The sequence below is a fragment of the Drosophila miranda genome (genome assembly GCF_003369915.1).
Source record: "Drosophila miranda strain MSH22 chromosome Y unlocalized genomic scaffold, D.miranda_PacBio2.1 Contig_Y1_pilon, whole genome shotgun sequence".
NCBI classification, from domain to species: Eukaryota; Metazoa; Arthropoda; class Insecta; order Diptera; family Drosophilidae; genus Drosophila; species Drosophila miranda.
The window spans coordinates 34,719,300-34,739,691 of NW_022881603.1; the positions used below are offsets into that span (position 1 = coordinate 34,719,300).

Here is a 20,392-nt window from a genome sequence, read left to right on the forward strand (position 1 = left end):
ATAGAAACGTGCGGCTTAGGAACATCCAAAATGGATGGTGGACTAACTGGGAAATTTTCGGAACGGCAAAACCTTACGGACCATCCCCGAAATGGATGGTGGATGGTGGATGGTCGTCAGTGTGAATAGCCTATTACGGACCATCCCCGAAATGGATGGTGGATGGTGGATGGTCGTCAGTGTGAATAGCCTATTACGGACCATCCCCGAAATGGATGGTGGATGGTGGATGGTCGTCAGTGTGAATAGCCTTTTAGTAAGCCAGAATTATTCAACGGAATCTCTAAATTGAGCAATATGAACGACTATCCTCTTTCGTTTTTTTGTCTTGACCTATTTCGCTAAAACCTTTTTTTTACGAAAAATCCAATAAAAGCAATTATTTAGAATAAGCCAGTTAAGTAGAAAATTGAATCATTAATCAGTTGAAAATTTGTGGGCATGGCTAAATATTCTGTATAGCTGAGAATAGTCGACAGAATATCAAAATTGAGGAACATTTATACAACTTGAGCTCGTCAGTATATTTACGGTATATTTTTAAAGTAAGACGGTATGTTTCGGTATATTTCTGAGGGTCACACTGGTCCCACTTGACGCGTACAAAATTTGACATCTACGGAAAGCGGCGCCAGATTGTGTGAAAAAAGTTGCGGCTTGTAAATTCGTTTGATCGAAATGAACGAAATTATTAAAGATAAGTTTATTCCGCAGCAACTGCTGTACTTTATGGCTGGCCGGCGAATAAGACAATACCGAATAAGAAATGTTTAACCAACTGTATGCCTTAGTGTGTAGATCGTGGGCGATCTGTAGTCAGGTTGCCCGAATGTAAGATATGAATATTAGTTTATAAGATTTGAATATTAGTTTAAGATTTACTCATCGATAGTATTATAAGAAATACCAATGTACTCGATATATCGATACTTGTCCTCGACAAGTATCGATATGCCAGCACACATTCATTCGAATACGACGATCAAGAAAGAAGAACATATAATAAAACCGTGCTATTAAAAGTTTACACCTTAAATGAAATATATTTTTGTAGCAATAAATTAATAAAACTTACTGTCGTTGTCCAACAATTCCCATGCACATTTCGGTCGTCAGAGCACGACATTTTCATGCGATACGCCAGCTCTTTGGGCTTGCGGGCGCAATGCGTGTTTAATAATGGCGAAATTATCAAAGTATTCAAGAAAGCTTGCCGCCATTACTTGGAGGAGCCGAAAATAATGACACTCTCGCCTTCGACGGCAATAAACATTCTAACCATGTTGGGACGATCAGGCAACTTGGGAAAAGATGAACTGGAATTGAGCTCAGATTACATTCCACAGCGTGGGTGTGTTGCTGAAATTGTTGGGCCTCATCTACCATTTCCGACGATCATGGCGCCTACGCCGCGTGTCAAGGACGATACCCAGCGCAATTTACTGAACAAATTTCCCGGCTATCCGTTCATCGACAACGTCATACGATGCAAATTATCTTCGCATTTGCGATACTGACTTAGTATCGGGTATAACTGTAGAGTTGCGGTGTCCACAGCAACTCACAACGTTCCCCCTCGTTTTTTTTTTGTTGAACTATTTTGTTTAAACCTTGCTTTAGTCAAAATACAATAAAAGCAAGAACTAAAAACTAAAATTATGTGGGCAGAACTAATGGTGTTATAGGCTCTGCACACTGAGCCCATCCCGGGGGAGTGGTGGGATTTTTTGACAGATGTGAAACTCCGATTCACACTGCCACCATCCACCATCCGTCAAAAACAGCTGATGCCAATAACAAGTTCATTAAATTTGCGCGGAAGATTTATTAATTCTTGGTTCTTATAATGGATGATGAAGATATAGCAATTATTTCGGCTGTGGTTCAACAGCAAAATATTTTCTTGCACCAACTAATAATGTTGCTGTCAATGAATAATGATGATGACGATGATGACTTTAACATTGACGAGGATGAGATGACCCAGATGACTGCCATAAAAACACAAAAGCCAGGAAGATTATGGTCGTTTGTAAGTACTTCTACTAACTTCAACCATAGTTTAAAGTACAAGGACATATTTTATGGTTTTAGAAGCGGTTCGGGACATTTTGGGAGAAAGATGTACCAGAAAACAACGAGGCGTTTTTCAAAGAGAGTTTCCGAATGGAGAGGCCCTGCTTTGATATTTTAGTGAATCGGCTTGAAGTGCTGCGAAAGAATGACACCAACTGCCGAGCTGCAATTCCTTTGGAAAAGCGCATCGCCATTGCGCTATACACTTTGGGCTCGTCCTCTGAGTACCGAACAGTTGGCAGGCTTTTCGGTGTAGCTCCAAACAGTGTGTGTAATATCCTGCACGAGTTTTGCAGAGCACTTATCGACGAGTTTTCGAAGGAGTACATGTCGCCCAATTACCTAACTTCCGACAAAATTGATGAGTGCGTAAAGGGATTCGAGGCAATTGGGTTTCCTCAGTGCCTAGGTGCAATTGGTAGGAAATCAATAAGAACTTCAGCAATATGTTTACATATAAATTGGTTTTTAAACTTCCTTTTTATTCTAGATGGATGCCACATCGAAATAAAACCACCAGCACCTGAGGCAGTAGACCACCATAACTATAAGGGCTGGTATTCCACAGTCTTGTTTGCCCTAGTGGATTATAGGTATGCAAATATCTTGCACAAAAATATGTATTTAGCAAGTTGGTTTAATGTCCTAAATTATTTAAATCCGATTCTTTTTAGATACAGATTTACATATGTAAATATCGGCTCTGCAGGAAGGTGCAATGACTCGATGATATACCAGAAGTCAAGCCTTGCAAAACATATCGAAGCATCGGCATTACTCCAAGAGAAAGCCAAGGAAATAAGCGTAGTAAACGTCCCTGTAATGCTTATCGGGGACTCGGCATTTAGGTTTTCTAAAAAGCTGATGAAACCTTACCCGTTTTCCACAGTCGCCTCTTTGGAACAGCGCACGTTTAACTACAACCTTTCCAAAGCTAGGCGAGTGGTGGAAAATGCATTTGGGCATTTAAAAGCCAGATTTCGAATAATCGGAAAAGGTCTTGATAGCCACCACAAAAATAATAGCGCCATAATAATGAGCTGTTGTATTTTACACAATATATTAAATATGCACAACAGCGCGATTAATGAAAATTGGGAGCTTGCAACAAATGAGCAGCGCGAACAGCCCGATACCAGCAACAGTTCTGCTGACTTTAATCAGTCAGCAGAACAGATACGATCTGCAATCGCAAAATATTGTGTAGACCGTAATGAAAATTAAAAACTTATTTATTTTTATTTTTTAAAACTTCTAATAAGTCGTTCTGGAATTTTGTTTGGGTGCTGATCAAGTCCTGCACCATCTTCTCCTGCCTAACGTCGTGCTCCTCCTTCTTTCTGTGGTGGTCCTTTTGTTGTTCGAGACGCTCCTGGGCGATCTCTGCCAGCCACGAAATGTCGGTCTTTTTCTTTTTCTTTGGCGGACGCCCAGACAAGGTGCTGGAGCTACAAGATCCGTCCAGGTCCATCTCAATAATATCCGAAAAGTACTCATCAGGATCTGCAATGAACACCTTAAATGAAATATATTTTTTTAGCAATAAATTAATAAAACTTACTGTCGTTGTCGAATGTGCTCTGCTCCATGTTGTTTGCACTCAAGATGCCAAATCAGCGAACTTCAGTTCAGCGCCCTGAATGTGACGGTCAACCGGCGGTAATCTGATATCTTGCACATGCCGCAAGATCAGCATTATCGCTTATGCCAAGTCGGCTTACCGACTGTAGCTTTGCAGCTCTAAATACATATATTTTGTAGCTTTGCATTCTTTGGCAATTAAATACTTTTGATTCAGCTTATGCCCCAGCTTGCTGGTGGCTCCTAGTTTTAGTTCTGTTCTTATAACGAAAGCTAACGCTTGTTAATAAACCTTGCTCCGGCAACCAGCCGTAAACACTTTGAATTATTAATTCTATACCACTGTACCACAAGGCCAGTGATAAGAGAGACAGTTATCTCTCCAACATAATCTTCATAAAGGATTCTATACCACGGAACCCGCACGAGGACCACCGCATCAAGCAGCTAAGGCTACTTGGACATACGGACAACTTAATTTACACATGTGAATTTTTGCGTGGTCCGCGCAAATCTTTAATTTTCTCCTTCCATATGTCAATCAGCAGGCTCTCAAGCGCGGCACTCCATTTCACCCTGCCGCCTCCTGTTGTTCTCTTGTTTGCTGCATTGTGTAATAATATTATATATTATAAACAATAAAAAACAAATATATCTATTCAACGTACCACTGGAGGAGTTTTCTGGCACTAAATCCATTTTATTAATAAGTTTTTCGAAAATTTGGTCTCCTGTCCTTCCGAGCTGTTCTGTTGTTGTTTTTGTTTTTTGTTAATTTTGTCACAATCATTGTTTACGTTTTCGCAGTGAATACCATTTTTCCATTGTGAATGACAATTATTCAGAGTTGCATTTGAAAATCATCGGCTAACTATCGCATAGAAACGTGCGGTTTAGGAACATCCAAAATGGATGGTGGACTAACTGGGAAATTTTCGGAACGGCAAAACCTTACGGACCATCCCCGAAATGGATGGTGGATGGTGGATGGTCGTCAGTGTGAATAGCCTATTACGGACCATCCCCGAAATGGATGGTGGATGGTCGTCAGTGTGAATAGCCTATTAGTAAGCCAGAATTATTCAACGGAATCTCTAAATTGAGCAATATGAACGACTATTCTCTTTCGTTTTTTTGTCTTGACCTATTTCGCTAAAACCTTTGTTTTACGAAAAATCCAATAAAAGCAATTATTTAGAATAAGCCAGTTTAGTAGAAAATTGAATCATTAATCAGTTGAAAATTTGTGGTCATGGCTAAATATTCTGTATAGCTGAGAATATTCGACAGAATATCAAAATTGAGGAACATTTATACAACTTGAGCTCGTCAGTATATTTACGGTATATTTTTAAAGTAAGACGGTATGTTTCGGTATATTTCTGAGGGTCACACTGGTCCCACTTGACGCGTACAAAATTTGACATCTACGGAAAGCGGCGCCAGATTGTGTGAAAAAAGTTGCGGTTTGTAAATTCGTTTGATCGAAATGAACGAAATTATTAAAGATAAGTTTATTCCGCAGCAACTGCTGTACTTTATGGCTGGCCGGCGATGCTGCCAACAATTCCCATGCACATTTCGGTCGTCAGAGCACGACATTTTCATGCGATACGCCAGCTCTTTGGGCTTGCGGGCGCAATGCGTGTTTAATAATGGCGAAATTATCAAAGTATTCAAGCAAGCTTGCCGCCATTACTTGGAGGAGCCGAAAATAATGACATTCTCGCCTTCGACGGCAATAAACATTCTAACCATGTTGGGACGATCAGGCAACTTGGGAAAAGATGAACTGAAATTGAGCTCAGATTACATTCCACAGCGTGGGTGTGTTGCTGAAATTGTTGGGCCTCATCTACCATTTCCGACGATCATGGCGCCTACGCCGCGTGTCAAGGACGATACCCAGCGCAATTTACTGAACAAATTTCCCGGCTATCCGTTCATCGACAACGTCATACGATGCAAATTATCTTCGCATTTGCGATACTGACTTAGTATCGGGTATAACTGTAGAGTTGCGGTGTCCACAGCAACTCACAACGTTCCCCCTCGTTTTTTTTTGTTGAACTATTTTGTTTAAACCTTGCTTTAGTCAAAATACAATAAAAGCAAGAACTAAAAACTAAAATTATGTGGGCAGAACTAATGGTCTTATAGGCTCTGCACACTGAGCCCATCCCGGGGGAATGGTGGGATTTTTTGACAGATGTGAAACTCCGATTCACACTGCCACCATCCACCATCCGTCAAAAACAGCTGATGCCAATAACAAGTTCATTAAATTTGCGCGGAAGATTTATTAATTCTTGGTTCTTATAATGGATGATGAAGATATAGCAATTATTTCGGCTGTGGTTCAACAGCAAAATATTTTCTTGCACCAACTAATAATGTTGCTGTCAATGAATAATGATGATGACGATGATGACTTTAACATTGACGAGGATGAGATGACCCAGATGACTGCCATAAAAACACAAAAGCCAGGAAGATTATGGTCGTTTGTGAGTACTTCTACTAACTTCAACCATAGTTTAAAGTACAAGGACATATTTTATGGTTTTAGAAGCGGTTCGGGACATTTTGGGAGAAAGTAGTACCAGAAAACAACGAGGCGTTTTTCAAAGAGAGTTTCCGAATGGAGAGGCCCTGCTGTGATATTTTAGTGAATCGGCTTGAAGTGCTGGGAAAGAAGGACACCAACTGCCGAGCTGCAATTCCTTTGGAAAAGCGCATCGCCATTGCGCTATACACTTTGGGCTCGTCCTCTGAGTACCGAACAGTTGGCAGGCTTTTCGGTGTAGCTCCAAACAGTGTGTGTAATATCCTGCACGAGTTTTGCAGAGCACTTATCGACGAGTTTTCGAAGGAGTACATGTCGCCCAATTACCTAACTTCCGACAAAATTGATGAGTGCGTAAAGGGATTCGAGGCAATTGGATTTCCTCAGTGCCTAGGTGCAATTGGTAGGAAATCAATAAGAACTTCAGCAATATGTTTGGTTAAATTGGTTGGTTTTTAAAATTTGGTTTTTAAACTTCCTTTTTATTCTAGATGGATGCCACATCGAAATAAAACCACCAGCACCTGAGGCAGTAGACCACCATAACTATAAGGGCTGGTATTCCACAGTCTTGTTTGCCCTAGTGGATTATAGGTATGCAAATATCTTGCACAAAAATATGTATTTAGCAAGTTGGTTTAATGTCCTAAATTATTTAAATCCGATTCTTTTTAGATACAGATTTACATATGTAAATATCGGCTCTGCAGGAAGGTGCAATGACTCGATGATATACCAGAAGTCAAGCCTTGCAAAACATATCGAAGCATCGGCATTACTCCAAGAGAAAGCCAAGGAAATAAGCGTAGTAAACGTCCCTGTAATGCTTATCGGGGACTCGGCATTTAGGTTTTCTAAAAAGCTGATGAAACCTTACCCGTTTTCCACAGTCGCCTCTTTGGAACAGCGCACGTTTAACTACAACCTTTCCAAAGCTAGGCGAGTGGTGGAAAATGCATTTGGGCATTTAAAAGCCAGATTTCGAATAATCGGAAAAGGTCTTGATAGCCACCACAAAAATAATAGCGCCATAATAATGAGCTGTTGTATTTTACACAATATATTAAATATGCACAACAGCGCGATTAATGAAAATTGGCAGCTTGCAACAAATGAGCAGCGCGAACAGCCCGATACCAGCAACAGTTCTGCTGACTTTAATCAGTCAGCAGAACAGATACGATCTGCAATCGCAAAATATTGTGTAGACCGTAATGAAAATTAAAAACTTATTTATTTTTATTTTTTAAAACTTCTAATAAGTCGTTCTGGAATTTTGTTTGGGTGCTGATCAAGTCCTGCACCATCTTCTCCTGCCTAACGTCGTGCTCCTCCTTCTTTCTGTGGTGGTCCTTTTGTTGTTCGAGACGCTCCTGGGCGATCTCTGCCAGCCACGAAATGTCGGTCTTTTTCTTTTTCTTTGGCGGACGCCCAGACAAGGTGCTGGAGCTACAAGATCCGTCCAGGTCCATCTCAATAATATCCGAAAAGTACTCATCAGGATCTGCAATGAACACCTTAAATGAAATATATTTTTTTTAGCAATAAATTAATAAAACTTACTGTCGTTGTCGAATGTGCTCTGCTCCATGTTGTTTGCACTCAAGATGCCAAATCAGCGAACTTCAGTTCAGCGCCCTGAATGTGACGGTCAACCGGCGGTAATCTGATATCTTGCACATGCCGCAAGATCAGCATTATCGCTTATGCCAAGTCGGCTTACCGACTGTAGCTTTGTAGCTCTAAGTACATATATTTTGTAGCTTTGCATTCTTTGGCAATTAAATACTTTTGATTCAGCTTATGCCCCAGCTTGCTGGTGGCTCCTAGTTTTAGTTCTGTTCTTATAACGAAAGCTAACGCTTGTTAATAAACCTTGCTCCGGCAACCAGCCGTAAACACTTTGAATTATTAATTCTATACCACTGTACCACAAGGCCAGTGATAAGAGAGACAGTTATCTCTCCAACATAATCTTCATAAAGGATTCTATACCACGGAACCCTTACGAGGACCACCGCATCAAGCAGCTAAGGCTACTTGGACATACGGACAACTTAATTTACACATGTGAATTTTTGCGTGGTCCGCGCAAAAATCTTTAATTTTCTCCTTCCATATGTCAATCAGCAGGCTCTCAAGCGCGGCACTCCATTTCACCCTGCCGCCTCCTGTTGTTCTCTTGTTTGCTGCATTGTGTAATAATATTATATATTATAAACAATAAAAAACAAATATATCTATTCAACGTACCACTGGAGGAGTTTTCTGGCACTAAATCCATTTTATTAATAAGTTTTTCGAAAATTTGGTCTCCTGTCCTTCCGAGCTGTTCTGTTCTTGTTTTTGTTTTTTGTTAATTTTGTCACAATCATTGTTTACGTTTTCGCAGTGAATACCATTTTTCCATTGTGAATGACAATTATTCAGAGTTGCATTTGAAAATCATCGGCTAACTATCGCATAGAAACGTTCGGTTTAGGAACATCCAAAATGGATGGTGGACTAACTGGGAAATTTTCGGAACGGCAAAACCTTACGGACCATCCCCGAAATGGATGGTGGATGGTGGATGGTCGTCAGTGTGAATAGCCTACTACGGACCATCCCCGAAATGGATGGTGGATGGTGGATGGTCGTCAGTGTGAATAGCCTATTAGTAAGCCAGAATTATTCAACGGAATCTCTAAATTGAGCAATATGAACGACTATCCTCTCTCGTTTTTTTGTCTTGACCTATTTCGCTAAAACCTTTGTTTTACGAAAAATCCAATAAAAGCAATTATTTAGAATAAGCCAGTTTAGTAGAAAATTGAATCATTAATCAGTTGAAAATTTGTGGGCATGGCTAAATATTCTGTATAGCTGAGAATATTCGACAGAATATCAAAATTGAGGAACATTTATACAACTTGAGCTCGTCAGTATATTTACGGTATATTTTTAAAGTAAGACGGTATGTTTCGGTATATTTCTGAGGGTCACACTGGTCCCACTTGACGCGTACAAAATTTGACATCTACGGAAAGCGGCGCCAGATTGTGTGAAAAAAGTTGCGGTTTGTAAATTCGTTTGATCGAAATGAACGAAATTATTAAAGATAAGTTTATTCCGCAGCAACTGCTGTACTTTATGGCTGGCCGGCGATGCTGCCAACAATTCCCATGCACATTTCGGTCGTCAGAGCACGACATTTTCATGCGATACGCCAGCTCTTTGGGCTTGCGGGCGCAATGCGTGTTTAATAATGGCGAAATTATCAAAGTATTCAAGCAAGCTTGCCGCCATTACTTGGAGGAGCCGAAAATAATGACATTCTCGCCTTCGACGGCAATAAACATTCTAACCATGTTGGGACGATCAGGCAACTTGGGAAAAGATGAACTGAAATTGAGCTCAGATTACATTCCACAGCGTGGGTGTGTTGCTGAAATTGTTGGGCCTCACCTACCATTTCCGCCGATCATGGCGCCTACGCCGCGTGTCAAGGACGATACCCAGCGCAATTTACTGAACAAATTTCCCGGCTATCCGTTCATCGACAACGTCATACGATGCAAATTATCTTCGCATTTGCGATACTGACTTAGTATCGGGTATAACTGTAGAGTTGCGGTGTCCACAGCAACTCACAACGTTCCCCCTCGTTTTTTTTTTTTGTTGAACTATTTTGTTTAAACCTTGCTTTAGTCAAAATACAATAAAAGCAAGAACTAAAAACTAAAATTATGTGGGCAGAACTAATGGTCTTATAGGCTCTGCACACTGAGCCCATCCCGGGGGAATGGTGGGATTTTTTGACAGATGTGAAACTCCGATTCACACTGCCACCATCCACCATCCGTCAAAAACAGCTGATGCCAATAACAAGTTCATTAAATTTGCGCGGAAGATTTATTAATTCTTGGTTCTTATAATGGATGATGAAGATATAGCAATTATTTCGGCTGTGGTTCAACAGCAAAATATTTTCTTGCACCAACTAATAATGTTGCTGTCAATGAATAATGATGATGACGATGATGACTTTAACATTGACGAGGATGAGATGACCCAGATGACTGCCATAAAAACACAAAAGCCAGGAAGATTATGGTCGTTTGTGAGTACTTCTACTAACTTCAACCATAGTTTAAAGTACAAGGACATATTTTATGGTTTTAGAAGCGGTTCGGGACATTTTGGGAGAAAGTAGTACCAGAAAACAACGAGGCGTTTTTCAAAGAGAGTTTCCGAATGGAGAGGCCCTGCTTTGATATTTTAGTGAATCGGCTTGAAGTGCTGGGAAAGAAGGACACCAAGTGCCGAGCTGCAATTCCTTTGGAAAAGCGCATCGCCATTGCGCTATACACTTTGGGCTCGTCCTCTGAGTACCGAACAGTTGGCAGGCTTTTCGGTGTAGCTCCAAACAGTGTGTGTAATATCCTGCACGAGTTTTGCAGAGCACTTATCGACGAGTTTTCGAAGGAGTACATGTCGCCCAATTACCTAACTTCCGACAAAATTGATGAGTGCGTAAAGGGATTCGAGGCAATTGGATTTCCTCAGTGCCTAGGTGCAATTGGTAGGAAATCAATAAGAACTTCAGCAATATGTTTGGTTAAATTGGTTGGTTTTTAAAATTTGGTTTTTAAACTTCCTTTTTATTCTAGATGGATGCCACATCGAAATAAAACCACCAGCACCTGAGGCAGTAGACCACCATAACTATAAGGGCTGGTATTCCACAGTCTTGTTTGCCCTAGTGGATTATAGGTATGCAAATATCTTGCACAAAAATATGTATTTAGCAAGTTGGTTTAATGTCCTAAATTATTTAAATCCGATTCTTTTTAGATACAGATTTACATATGTAAATATCGGCTCTGCAGGAAGGTGCAATGACTCGATGGTAAATATACCAGAAGTCAAGCCTTGCAAAACATATCGAAGCATCGGCATTCCTCCAAGAGAAAGCCAAGGAAATAAGCGTAGTAAACGTCCCTGTAATGCTTATCGGGGACTCGGCATTTAGGTTTTCTAAAAAGCTGATGAAACCTTACCCGTTTTCCACAGTCGCCTCTTTGGAACAGCGCACGTTTAACTACAACCTTTCCAAAGCTAGGCGAGTGGTGGAAAATGCATTTGGGCATTTAAAAGCCAGATTTCGAATAATCGGAAAAGGTCTTGATAGCCACCACAAAAATAATAGCGCCATAATAATGAGCTGTTGTATTTTACACAATATATTATATATGCACAACAGCGCGATTAATGAAAATTGGCAGCTTGCAACAAATGAGCAGCGCGAACAGCCCGATACCAGCAACAGTTCTGCTGACTTTAATCAGTCAGCAGAACAGATACGATCTGCAATCGCAAAATATTGTGTAGACCGTAATGAAAATTAAAAACTTATTTATTTTTATTTTTTAAAACTTCTAATAAGTCGTTCTGGAATTTTGTTTGGGTGCTGATCAAGTCCTGCACCATCTTCTCCTGCCTAACGTCGTGCTCCTCCTTCTTTCTGTGGAGGTCCTTTTGTTGTTCGAGACGCTCCTGGGCGATCTCTGCCAGCCACGAAATGTCGGTCTTTTTCTTTTTCTTTGGCGGACGCCCAGACAAGGTGCTGGAGCTACAAGATCCGTCCAGGTCCATCTCAATAATATCCGAAAAGTACTCATCAGGACCTGCAATGAACACCTTAAATGAAATATATTTTTTTAGCAATAAATTAATAAAACTTACTGTCGTTGTCCAATGTGCTCTGCTCCATGTTGTTTGCACTCAAGATGCCAAATCAGCGAACTTCAGTTCAGCGCCCTGAATGTGACGGTCAACCGGCGGTAATCTGATATCTTGCACATGCCGCAAGATCAGCATTATCGCTTATGCCAAGTCGGCTTACCGACTGTAGCTTTGTAGCTCTAAGTACATATATTTTGTAGCTTTGCATTCTTTGGCAATTAAATACTTTTGATTCAGCTTATGCCCCAGCTTGCTGGTGGCTCCTAGTTTTAGTTCTGTTCTTATAACGAAAGCTAACGCTTGTTAATAAACCTTGCTCCGGCAACCAGCCGTAAACACTTTGAATTATTAATTCTATACCACTGTACCACAAGGCCAGTGATAAGAGAGACAGTTATCTCTCCAACATAATCTTCATAAAGGATTCTATACCACGGAACCCGCACGAGGACCACCGCATCAAGCAGCTAAGGCTACTTGGACATACGGACAACTTAATTTACACATGTGAATTTTTGCGTGGTCCGCGCAAATCTTCAATTTTCTCCTTCCATATGTCAATCATCAGGCTCTCAAGCGCGGCACTCCATTTCACCCTGCCGCCTGCTGTTGTTCTCTTGTTTGCTGCATTGTGTAATAATATTATATATTATAAACAATAAAAAACAAATATATCTATTCAACGTACCACTGGAGGAGTTTTCTGGCACTAAATCCATTTTATTAATAAGTTTTTCGAAAATTTGGTCTGCTGTCCTTCCGTGCTTTTCGGTTGTTTTTTTTTGTTAATTTTGTCACAATCATTGTTTACGTTTTCGGAGTGAATACCATTTTTCCATTGTGAATGACAATTATTCAGAGTTGCATTTGAAAACCATCGGCTAACTATCGCATAGAAACGTGCGGTTTAGGAACATCCAAAATGGATGGTGGACTAACTGGGAAATTTTCGGAACGGCAAATCCTTACGGACCATCCCCGAAATGGATGGTGGATGGTGGATGGTCGTCAGTGTGAATAGCCTATTAGTAAGCCAGAATTATTCAACGGAATCTCTAAATTGAGCAATATGAACGACTATCATCTCTCGTTTTTTTGTCTTGACCTATTTAGCTAAACCCTTTGTTTTACGAAAAATCCAATAAAAGCAATTATTTAGAATAAGCCAGTTAAGTAGAAAATTGAATCATTAATCAGTTGAAAATTTGTGGGCATGGCTAAATATTCTGTATAGCTGAGAATATTCGACAGAATATCAAAATTGAGGAACATTTATACAACTTGAGCTCGTCAGTATATTTACGGTATATTTTTAAAGTAAGACGGTATGTTTCGGTATATTTCTGAGGGTCACACTGGTCTCACTTGACGCGTACAAAATTTGACATCTACGGAAAGCGGCGCCAGATTGTGTGAAAAAAGTTGCGGTTTGTAAATTCGTTTGATCGAAATGAACGAAATTATTAAAGATAAGTTTATTCCGCAGCAACTGCTGTACTTTATGGCTGGCCGGCGATGCTGCCAACAATTCCCATGCACATTTCGGTCGTCAGAGCACGACATTTTTATGCGATACGCCAGCTCTTTGGGCTTGCGGGCGCAATGCGTGTTTAATAATGGCGAAATTATCAAAGTATTCAAGCAAGCTTGCCGCCATTACTTGGAGGAGCCGAAAATAATGACATTCTCGCCTTCGACGGCAATAAACATTCTAACCATGTTGGGACGATCAGGCAACTTGGGAAAAGATGAACTGAAATTGAGCTCAGATTACATTCCACAGCGTGGGTGTGTTGCTGAAATTTTTGGGCCTCATCTACCATTTCCGACGATCATGGCGCCTACGCCGCGTGTCAAGGACGATACCCAGCGCAATTTACTGAACAAATTTCCCGGCTATCCGTTCATCGACAACGTCATACGATGCAAATTATCTTCGCATTTGCGATACTGACTTAGTATCGGGTATAACTGTAGAGTTGCGGTGTCCACAGCAACTCACAACGTTCCCCCTCGTTTTTTTTTGTTGAACTATTTTGTTTAAACCTTGCTTTAGTCAAAATACAATAAAAGCAAGAACTAAAAACTAAAATTATGTGGGCAGAACTAATGGTCTTATAGGCTCTGCACACTGAACCCATCCCGGGGGAATGGTGGGATTTTTTGACAGATGTGAAACTCCGATTCACACTGCCACCATCCACCATCCGTCAAAAACAGCTGATGCCAATAACAAGTTCATTAAATTTGCGCGGAAGATTTATTAGTTCTTGGTTCTTATAATGGATGATGAAGATATAGCAATTATTTCGGCTGTGGTTCAACAGCAAAATATTTCCTTGCACCAACTAATAATGTTGCTGTCAATGAATAATGATGATGACGAGGATGAGATGACCCAGATGACTGCCATAAAAACACAAAAGCCAGGAAGATTATGGTCGTTTGTGAGTACTTCTACTAACTTCAACCATAGTTTAAAGTACAAGGACATATTTTATGGTTTTAGAAGCGGTTCGGGACATTTTGGGAGAAAGATGTACCAGAAAACAACGAGGCGTTTTTGCAAAGAGAGTTTCCGAATGGAGAGGCCCTGCTTTGATATTTTAGTGAATCGGCTTGAAGTGCTGGGAAAGAAGGACACCAACTGCCGAGCTGCAATTCCTTTGGAAAAGCGCATCGCCATTGCGCTATACACTTTGGGCTCGTCCTCTGAGTACCGAACAGTTGGCAGGCTTTTCGGTGTAGCTCCAAACAGTGTGTGTAATATCCTGCACGAGTTTTGCAGAGCACTTATCGACGAGTTTTCGAAGGAGTACATGTCGCCCAATTACCTAACTTCCGACAAAATTGATGAGTGCGTAAAGGGATTCGAGGCAATTGGATTTCCTCAGTGCCTAGGTGCAATTGGTAGGAAATCAATAAGAACTTCAGCAATATGTTTGGTTAAATTGGTTGGTTTTTAAAATTTGGTTTTTAAACTTCCTTTTTATTCTAGATGGATGCCACATCGAAATAAAACCACCAGCACCTGAGGCAGTAGACCACCATAACTATAAGGGCTGGTATTCCACAGTCTTGTTTGCCCTAGTGGATTATAGGTATGCAAATATCTTGTTATGGGCGGTTTTGGAGAGAGCCGATAGGTATCAGGGCTGGAGAAGAAAGAGACAGCGGCATCTACAGTGGATCCTGGGAAGCAGTGGCAGAGTTGCGTGGGAGAAAAGGAAACGGGGCGAGGAAGAAAAAAGGGAGAGTTTCCGGTGGAGAATAGTGGAGGCCGCACGTGCCCTGAAAGAAAAAAGGAAACAAAATTGGTGATCGTGGAGACGACGATCCCACCAAGACATCAGCGGCAGGCATCAACATCAGCGGAAGCGGCGGACATCGGCAGCAGCATCCCGGTACTGGCCAGGCCGGGAAACTGATGCGAGAACCTCGGAGCACCGACTGGAGACACGTTTCTGTCCCCACACACCAGCCCCCCCGGGGAAAGAATCCGGACTTCAAAGCAGCAATACACACACACGATTCACACACACCCCCCTTCATCCCCCCACATCACACACAACCCACGCATGTATACCCTCATTCATAACACATCACCTAACATCACCACATTTCACACATCTACACCCGTCCGACCCACAATTAAACAAAATATCACGATCATACAAAAAACACCACGATTAAACGTAAACATCAGCAAGCATCAGGAAGCAACAACCTCTATCAAAGGGGGCTGCCAACTCGGCCGAAATAGGGTTTATTTTTTTTTGTTAGTATTTTTGTGTTAGTATTTGTTTCCTTTATATAAACCTAGATTATTAATTATTATTAATTAATAATGTTCAAGATAAATAAGAAAATATAATGGATATAAAAGGAATATTTGAAAAGAGTCATGAGTGAATAGAAAACGGTAGTTGGGTGGGACGAGAGCGAGAAGAAGAGCGGGACCCTGAATATGAAAAGGGAGCGAATTCAAAAGGTGGCGCTCATGGAAGGGCGGGACCCTGCTAGGGATAACGAAACCAACTATCCCCGCTGACGAAAGTGCCAACGAGGACAAGTCTGTCCTATAAATTAGATTTGTTTTTTTTGTATGTTTTTTTGTTTTGTTCAATCCGTCCCCTGGCTTATCGGGTCGGAAACACCCCTGACTTCCCCGTGAGCTAGCTGGGAACGATAGGCCAGGGTGGCAAAGAGGCGGATCATAACAAATGGCGCCCAATGCTAATAGAAGGGATCGATTTTAAACGCGAGTCTTAAAGACCCGGTGTAAAATGGAACCCTGGTAGAACGAAACTCAGCCGGTCCGCGAGCCGGGAATAAATCCTAGCCGTCGTAGCCGCTGAGAGGAGTAGAAGAGAGGAAAATGGACATGGTAGTTATGTATCGGAGGTAGAAGGGAAGGAAGTGTGTGTCCCGAGTTGTGGTCCAGGTATTACCAGGTGGTAGTAGCCTCGTTGCCCGACTCGTGGAGCTCGCTGTCTGGATCTGAAAAGAGGAAGAGGTGCCGGAGGATCTGTCGAGTCGTGGTCCGGGTTATGTCCAGAGGCATTAACGTCGTTGTCCGATTCTGGGGGATCCACGGCGATCTGAGGGAGGAAACAGCAAAGGGAGTTGGCACTCAGAAAAAGTAAGCGAAGGTAAATAGCAAGGGGAAAAGAAGGGGGTCCGCTCACCTGCAAAACAATTAATGCAGTTGTCTCTCGTCCCACCAAACAAATTAAAGGTGAATTTTTGTCTGAAGCAGTTTGGGAATTATATGTTTTTTTTTGTTAGTGATTTAGCAGACTATTGGAAAGCCGAAGCAAGAAAACCCAAAGGGAAATCATTTTTTTTGAGGACTGACGATTCTCGCTAGCATTGTTTAAAAGCAATTTTAGAAGTAGGCATTAGGCAAGTCATCGGAAAAAGAGTTTTTGTTTGGGAGAGGAAGTATTTAGTTATTTAGTGTTGCATTTAATTAGGCGATTAATTGTAGATGTAGATGTTTATTTATTTGATTGAATCAATTTAGATATTTAGATTTATCAATTTATTGATTTAAATTAACCGATTTATGTATTTAAATTTATTTATTTGGTTATCTAAACATGGAATTAATTATTCCACAAGGCGTAGCCCAGAGGCACAGCGCAGGTACCAGCCGTACAACATGCCGACGACTCGGTCCCAGGACGGTAAAGCCGGCAGTAGGCTGGAAGGGCCGTCGCAAGTGGCGGAAAACGTACATGCGGGGTTGTACCAGGAGGACCCAGAAGCCGGAGCGGTAGGAGGTCAACAGCGAACCCGTAAGGACCTGGTGTTACCGTCCGAGTTAAGCTCAGCCGTGAACGCAGCCTTAGCCCAAGCACAGGAGACCTACCGAGCGTCGCTCGGGCAGCAAATGGAAGCGCTGAGATCGTCAATGCAAGCAGACATGCTAGAGTTCATGCGAGAGATCAACGCTGTGGTGGGTTCGTTAAAAGCGGAGCGAACGGCAAGCACATCCAACGCACTTGTTCGTGGACAACCGAACATTGGAGGCCGATCAGAGGACCCAAGCCGATCAGAGACCCGTGGAGGAGTGGCTGTTCAACGGGATGGGCGCAGGAGCAAACCCTAACAGGAATCGACCGAGTTTCGGAGAGGCTAGGCAGGAGCAAGTGCAGATACGAAGATGGGGACTTAGCTTCGACGGCGATCCAAAGGGGATGCCCGTGGCGGAATTCATATTCCGGGTGGAGCATCTACAGACGTCGTATCAGGTACCGTGGGCGGAGGTGTTGAAAGCCTTTTACACATTGGTCAGTGGCCACGCAAGGGATTGGTACTGGATGCATGTGCGGACGGTAGGAATGCCGGACTGGCCGAATCTGAGATATGGTCTTCAGCAGCAGTTTCAAGTTCGTCGGACAGAGTTCGAGCGAGAGCAAGAGCTCAGGGAACGCCGACAACGCCACGGGGAGTCGGCGGACCAGTACATCCAGGAGATGTTGGTGTTGAGGTCGAGATTGCTAAATCCGTTCTCGGATTATGATCTAATAAAGATCATAAAGATCAATATTAGGGATGCAATTTCGAGGGTGATTTATCCAATGCAGATACCAAATCTCCAGAAGCTGCGAGAAGAGTGTGCGGACGCCGAGAAACTGCTGGCGACGCGATGGACAAGGAGCGGTCCAGACCATGGGGGTAGTAGGCGCAGGGAAGATCACAAAGTACATGAATTGGATGCGAACACTCACGACCCGGAGGAACAGACCGAGGCATTGGATGCTGTCCATAGGACGAGGGAATCCGGAGGCGACCGCACCCAGCTGAAGTGCTGGAATTGCGCTCAGCCGGGTCACACCTATTTTGAGTGTGAGTCGGCCGTGCGTAACCTGTTCTGCTACAAGTGCGGGCTGGCCGGGGTCATTCTCCCTAAATGCCCTAAATGTCGGCCGGGAAACGCGAAAATGAGCACGACGCAATTGGAGGAGTCGAGTTCCACGTCGCCGCGAAGCAGCCAATAGATAGGTCCTCCAACGTTAAATTAGATACCCCTAAGGAAAGAAGTAACAATAAGAATATTTACACTACCATATATAAGGTTAACCAAGCGGTATTACCCGAAGCTAGATGGTCCGAGCGCAAGCCGATAAAGGAAAGACAGCGGCAGTACGAACAGGCCAGGAATCGGATAATGGGGGACGAACTCGATGAGAGTATCCGAACGGGAGCAGTCAGAGCACAGCGGGCTCGGGACAGGTTTCAGGGGCGAAAGAGAAGGCGGCTCCAGGTGTGTGCTGCAGTCCACTCGGCAATTCGTCAGGATGACAGGCCATTCGCACGAGTGAAGTTGGGCCCGAGGAGGCTGATGGGACTACTGGATACAGGGGCATCGGTGAGCCTTCTGGGGAAAGGTGGCCTGGAACTGATAGGAGAATTGGAGCTGAAACTTCAAGACATAAAGAAATTCTCAGTACAAACAGCGGGCGGCACTCCTCATAAAATACTGGGACATGTGTCGACAGTAATGACGTATGGAGGACAGAAGCAGACCATGTAGTTGTTCCTGTGTCCCTCGCTGAAACAACCGCTGTACCTAGGGGTCGATTTCTGGCGGAAGTTTGGTCTGGCTCCGCATATAGTAGGCCTAGAACGACACAAGGAATTAGCCGAAATTGATGCTGAGGTGCTGACTAGGAGTAGACCAACGGAACCGCACGAATTGACGCACACGCAGCAGACACGTCTGGACTAGGTGAAGAACAACTTCAGGGCATTCGACACACATGGTTTTGGGAAGAACGACGCTCGAAAGGCACGAAATTCAATTAATCGAGGGAGCCGTACCCGTAAAGGAGCGATTCTACCCGGTGTCTCCCGCGGTGCAAGAGCTGTTGTTTGCCGAGGTGGACGAAATGTTGCGCCTCGGAGTCATCGAAACCAGCGAGAGCCCGTGGAGCAACCGCGTGACGCTGGTACGTAAGCCGGGAAAAAACCGATTGTGTCTGGATGCGCGGAAACTAAACAAATTAACCGTGAAGGATGCTTACCCGCTGCAGAGCATCGAGTCAATTCTGAGCCGCGTAGAGGATACGGTGTACATCAGCAGCATCGATTTAAAGCACGCATTTTGGCAGATAGAGCTGGAGCCTGAAAGTCGGACGTACACAGCATTCACGGTGCCGGGCAGACCACTCTATCAATTTAAATCGATGCCCTTCGGGTTGTGCAATGCAGCCCAACGGCTGTGTCGGTTGATGGATCGAGTAATTCCACAACGACTCCGAAGCCATGTCTTTGTATACTTAGACGATCTACTAGTTATTTCCCGGACGTTTGAGGAGCATATACACCTGTTAGAGGAAGTGGCCAAGTGTCTCAAGGAGGCAAACCTGACAATTGGAAGAAAAAAATCGAAATTCGGCTATAAATATTTAAAGTATTTAGGGTACATCGTAGGGGACGGCGCACTTAGGACAGATCCGGAGAAAGTACAGGCCAAAATACCAATGCCAAGGAACGTGAGACAAATCCGGAGATTTTTGGGGACAGCTGGCAGGTATCGGCGGTTTATCCGAAATTTCTCGGCACTCTCGGCTCCTCTGACAGACTGTCTGAAAGGAAAAGGGCAATTTAAGCTGACGGAGGAGGCAGGAAAATCGTTCGAGGAGCTCAAAAAAGCACTTACCAAGCTACATCACCCAGACTTTAAGAAGCACTTCTTCATCCAGTGTGATGCGAGCCACGTGGGGATTGGAGCAGTTCTCTTCCAGAGGGATGATGAAGGAGCAGAGCACCCGATCGCATTCTTTTCGGCGAAGCTAAGAGGGGCACAGCTCAACTATAGCGTGCCAGAGAAGGAGTGTCTGGCGGCGGTAAGAGCCATAGAGAAGTTCCGTGCATACGTAGAACTGATGCCATTCACGGTGATAACAGATCACGCGAGTTTGCAGTGGCTCA

The 20,392-nt window shown here is 43.0% G+C and overlaps 6 protein-coding genes and 3 long non-coding RNA genes across 14 annotated transcripts; 6 read left to right on the forward strand and 3 right to left on the reverse strand.

Annotated features, from left to right (window-relative positions):
- Positions 1 to 1,661: 1,661 nt before the first annotated feature.
- On the forward strand, positions 1,662 to 3,533 carry LOC117189536 (protein ALP1-like). Of its 2 annotated transcripts, none has more exons than XM_033394672.1 (4): positions 1,662 to 2,032; positions 2,095 to 2,494; positions 2,567 to 2,669; positions 2,757 to 3,533. In XM_033394672.1, exons 1-4 carry the CDS (start codon positions 1,847 to 1,849, stop codon positions 3,298 to 3,300), a joined length of 1,233 nt encoding a protein of 410 aa, XP_033250563.1. In that variant the 5' UTR covers positions 1,662 to 1,846; the 3' UTR covers positions 3,301 to 3,533. The 2 variants fall into 2 exon arrangements, with proteins under 2 accessions (XP_033250563.1, XP_033250562.1); XM_033394671.1 differs by having other exon boundaries at positions 1,664 to 2,032; positions 2,751 to 3,533.
- Positions 3,291 to 4,486, reverse strand: LOC117189569. Its single transcript, XM_033394719.1, has 3 exons — positions 4,326 to 4,486; positions 3,638 to 4,261; positions 3,291 to 3,579 (listed from the first exon to the last, which is right to left on the reverse strand). Exons 2-3 carry the CDS (start codon positions 3,663 to 3,665, stop codon positions 3,305 to 3,307), a joined length of 303 nt encoding a protein of 100 aa, XP_033250610.1. The 5' UTR covers positions 3,666 to 4,261; positions 4,326 to 4,486; the 3' UTR covers positions 3,291 to 3,304.
- Positions 4,487 to 5,012: 526 nt separating this feature from the next.
- LOC117189575 lies at positions 5,013 to 5,600 on the forward strand. The gene is made up of 2 exons (XR_004473445.1): positions 5,013 to 5,123; positions 5,183 to 5,600. It is a non-coding gene; the product is annotated as an uncharacterized LOC117189575 (long non-coding RNA).
- A 141-nt stretch (positions 5,601 to 5,741) lies between these two features.
- On the forward strand, positions 5,742 to 7,681 carry LOC117189538 (protein ALP1-like). 3 transcript variants are annotated; one of them, XM_033394676.1, is made up of 4 exons: positions 5,742 to 6,164; positions 6,227 to 6,626; positions 6,715 to 6,817; positions 6,905 to 7,681. In XM_033394676.1, the coding sequence occupies exons 1-4, from the start codon at positions 5,979 to 5,981 to the stop codon at positions 7,446 to 7,448; spliced, it is 1,233 nt and encodes a 410-aa protein (XP_033250567.1). In that variant the 5' UTR covers positions 5,742 to 5,978; the 3' UTR covers positions 7,449 to 7,681. The 3 variants fall into 3 exon arrangements, 2 of the variants coding, with proteins under 2 accessions (XP_033250567.1, XP_033250566.1); XM_033394675.1 differs by having other exon boundaries at positions 5,743 to 6,164; positions 6,899 to 7,681; XR_004473433.1 differs by lacking the exon at positions 6,227 to 6,626 and having other exon boundaries at positions 5,743 to 6,164; positions 6,899 to 7,681.
- Positions 7,439 to 8,637, reverse strand: LOC117189570. Its single transcript, XM_033394720.1, has 3 exons — positions 8,477 to 8,637; positions 7,787 to 8,412; positions 7,439 to 7,727 (listed from the first exon to the last, which is right to left on the reverse strand). The coding sequence occupies exons 2-3, from the start codon at positions 7,812 to 7,814 to the stop codon at positions 7,453 to 7,455; spliced, it is 303 nt and encodes a 100-aa protein (XP_033250611.1). The 5' UTR covers positions 7,815 to 8,412; positions 8,477 to 8,637; the 3' UTR covers positions 7,439 to 7,452.
- A 533-nt stretch (positions 8,638 to 9,170) lies between these two features.
- Positions 9,171 to 9,758, forward strand: LOC117189581. The gene is made up of 2 exons (XR_004473451.1): positions 9,171 to 9,281; positions 9,341 to 9,758. It is a non-coding gene; the product is annotated as an uncharacterized LOC117189581 (long non-coding RNA).
- Positions 9,759 to 9,899: 141 nt separating this feature from the next.
- Positions 9,900 to 11,846, forward strand: LOC117189543. Of its 3 annotated transcripts, none has more exons than XM_033394686.1 (4): positions 9,900 to 10,325; positions 10,388 to 10,787; positions 10,876 to 10,978; positions 11,066 to 11,846. In XM_033394686.1, exons 1-4 carry the CDS (start codon positions 10,140 to 10,142, stop codon positions 11,235 to 11,237), a joined length of 861 nt encoding a protein of 286 aa, XP_033250577.1. In that variant the 5' UTR covers positions 9,900 to 10,139; the 3' UTR covers positions 11,238 to 11,846. The 3 variants fall into 3 exon arrangements, with proteins under 3 accessions (XP_033250577.1, XP_033250578.1, XP_033250576.1); XM_033394685.1 differs by having other exon boundaries at positions 9,902 to 10,325; positions 11,060 to 11,846; XM_033394687.1 differs by lacking the exons at positions 10,388 to 10,787; positions 11,066 to 11,846 and having other exon boundaries at positions 9,901 to 10,325; positions 10,876 to 11,034.
- Positions 11,604 to 12,722, reverse strand: LOC117189571. The gene is made up of 3 exons (XM_033394721.1): positions 12,639 to 12,722; positions 11,951 to 12,574; positions 11,604 to 11,892 (listed from the first exon to the last, which is right to left on the reverse strand). Exons 2-3 carry the CDS (start codon positions 11,976 to 11,978, stop codon positions 11,618 to 11,620), a joined length of 303 nt encoding a protein of 100 aa, XP_033250612.1. The 5' UTR covers positions 11,979 to 12,574; positions 12,639 to 12,722; the 3' UTR covers positions 11,604 to 11,617.
- Positions 12,723 to 13,267: 545 nt separating this feature from the next.
- On the forward strand, positions 13,268 to 13,854 carry LOC117189576. The gene is made up of 2 exons (XR_004473446.1): positions 13,268 to 13,377; positions 13,437 to 13,854. It is a non-coding gene; the product is annotated as an uncharacterized LOC117189576 (long non-coding RNA).
- Positions 13,855 to 20,392: the final 6,538 nt, after the last annotated feature.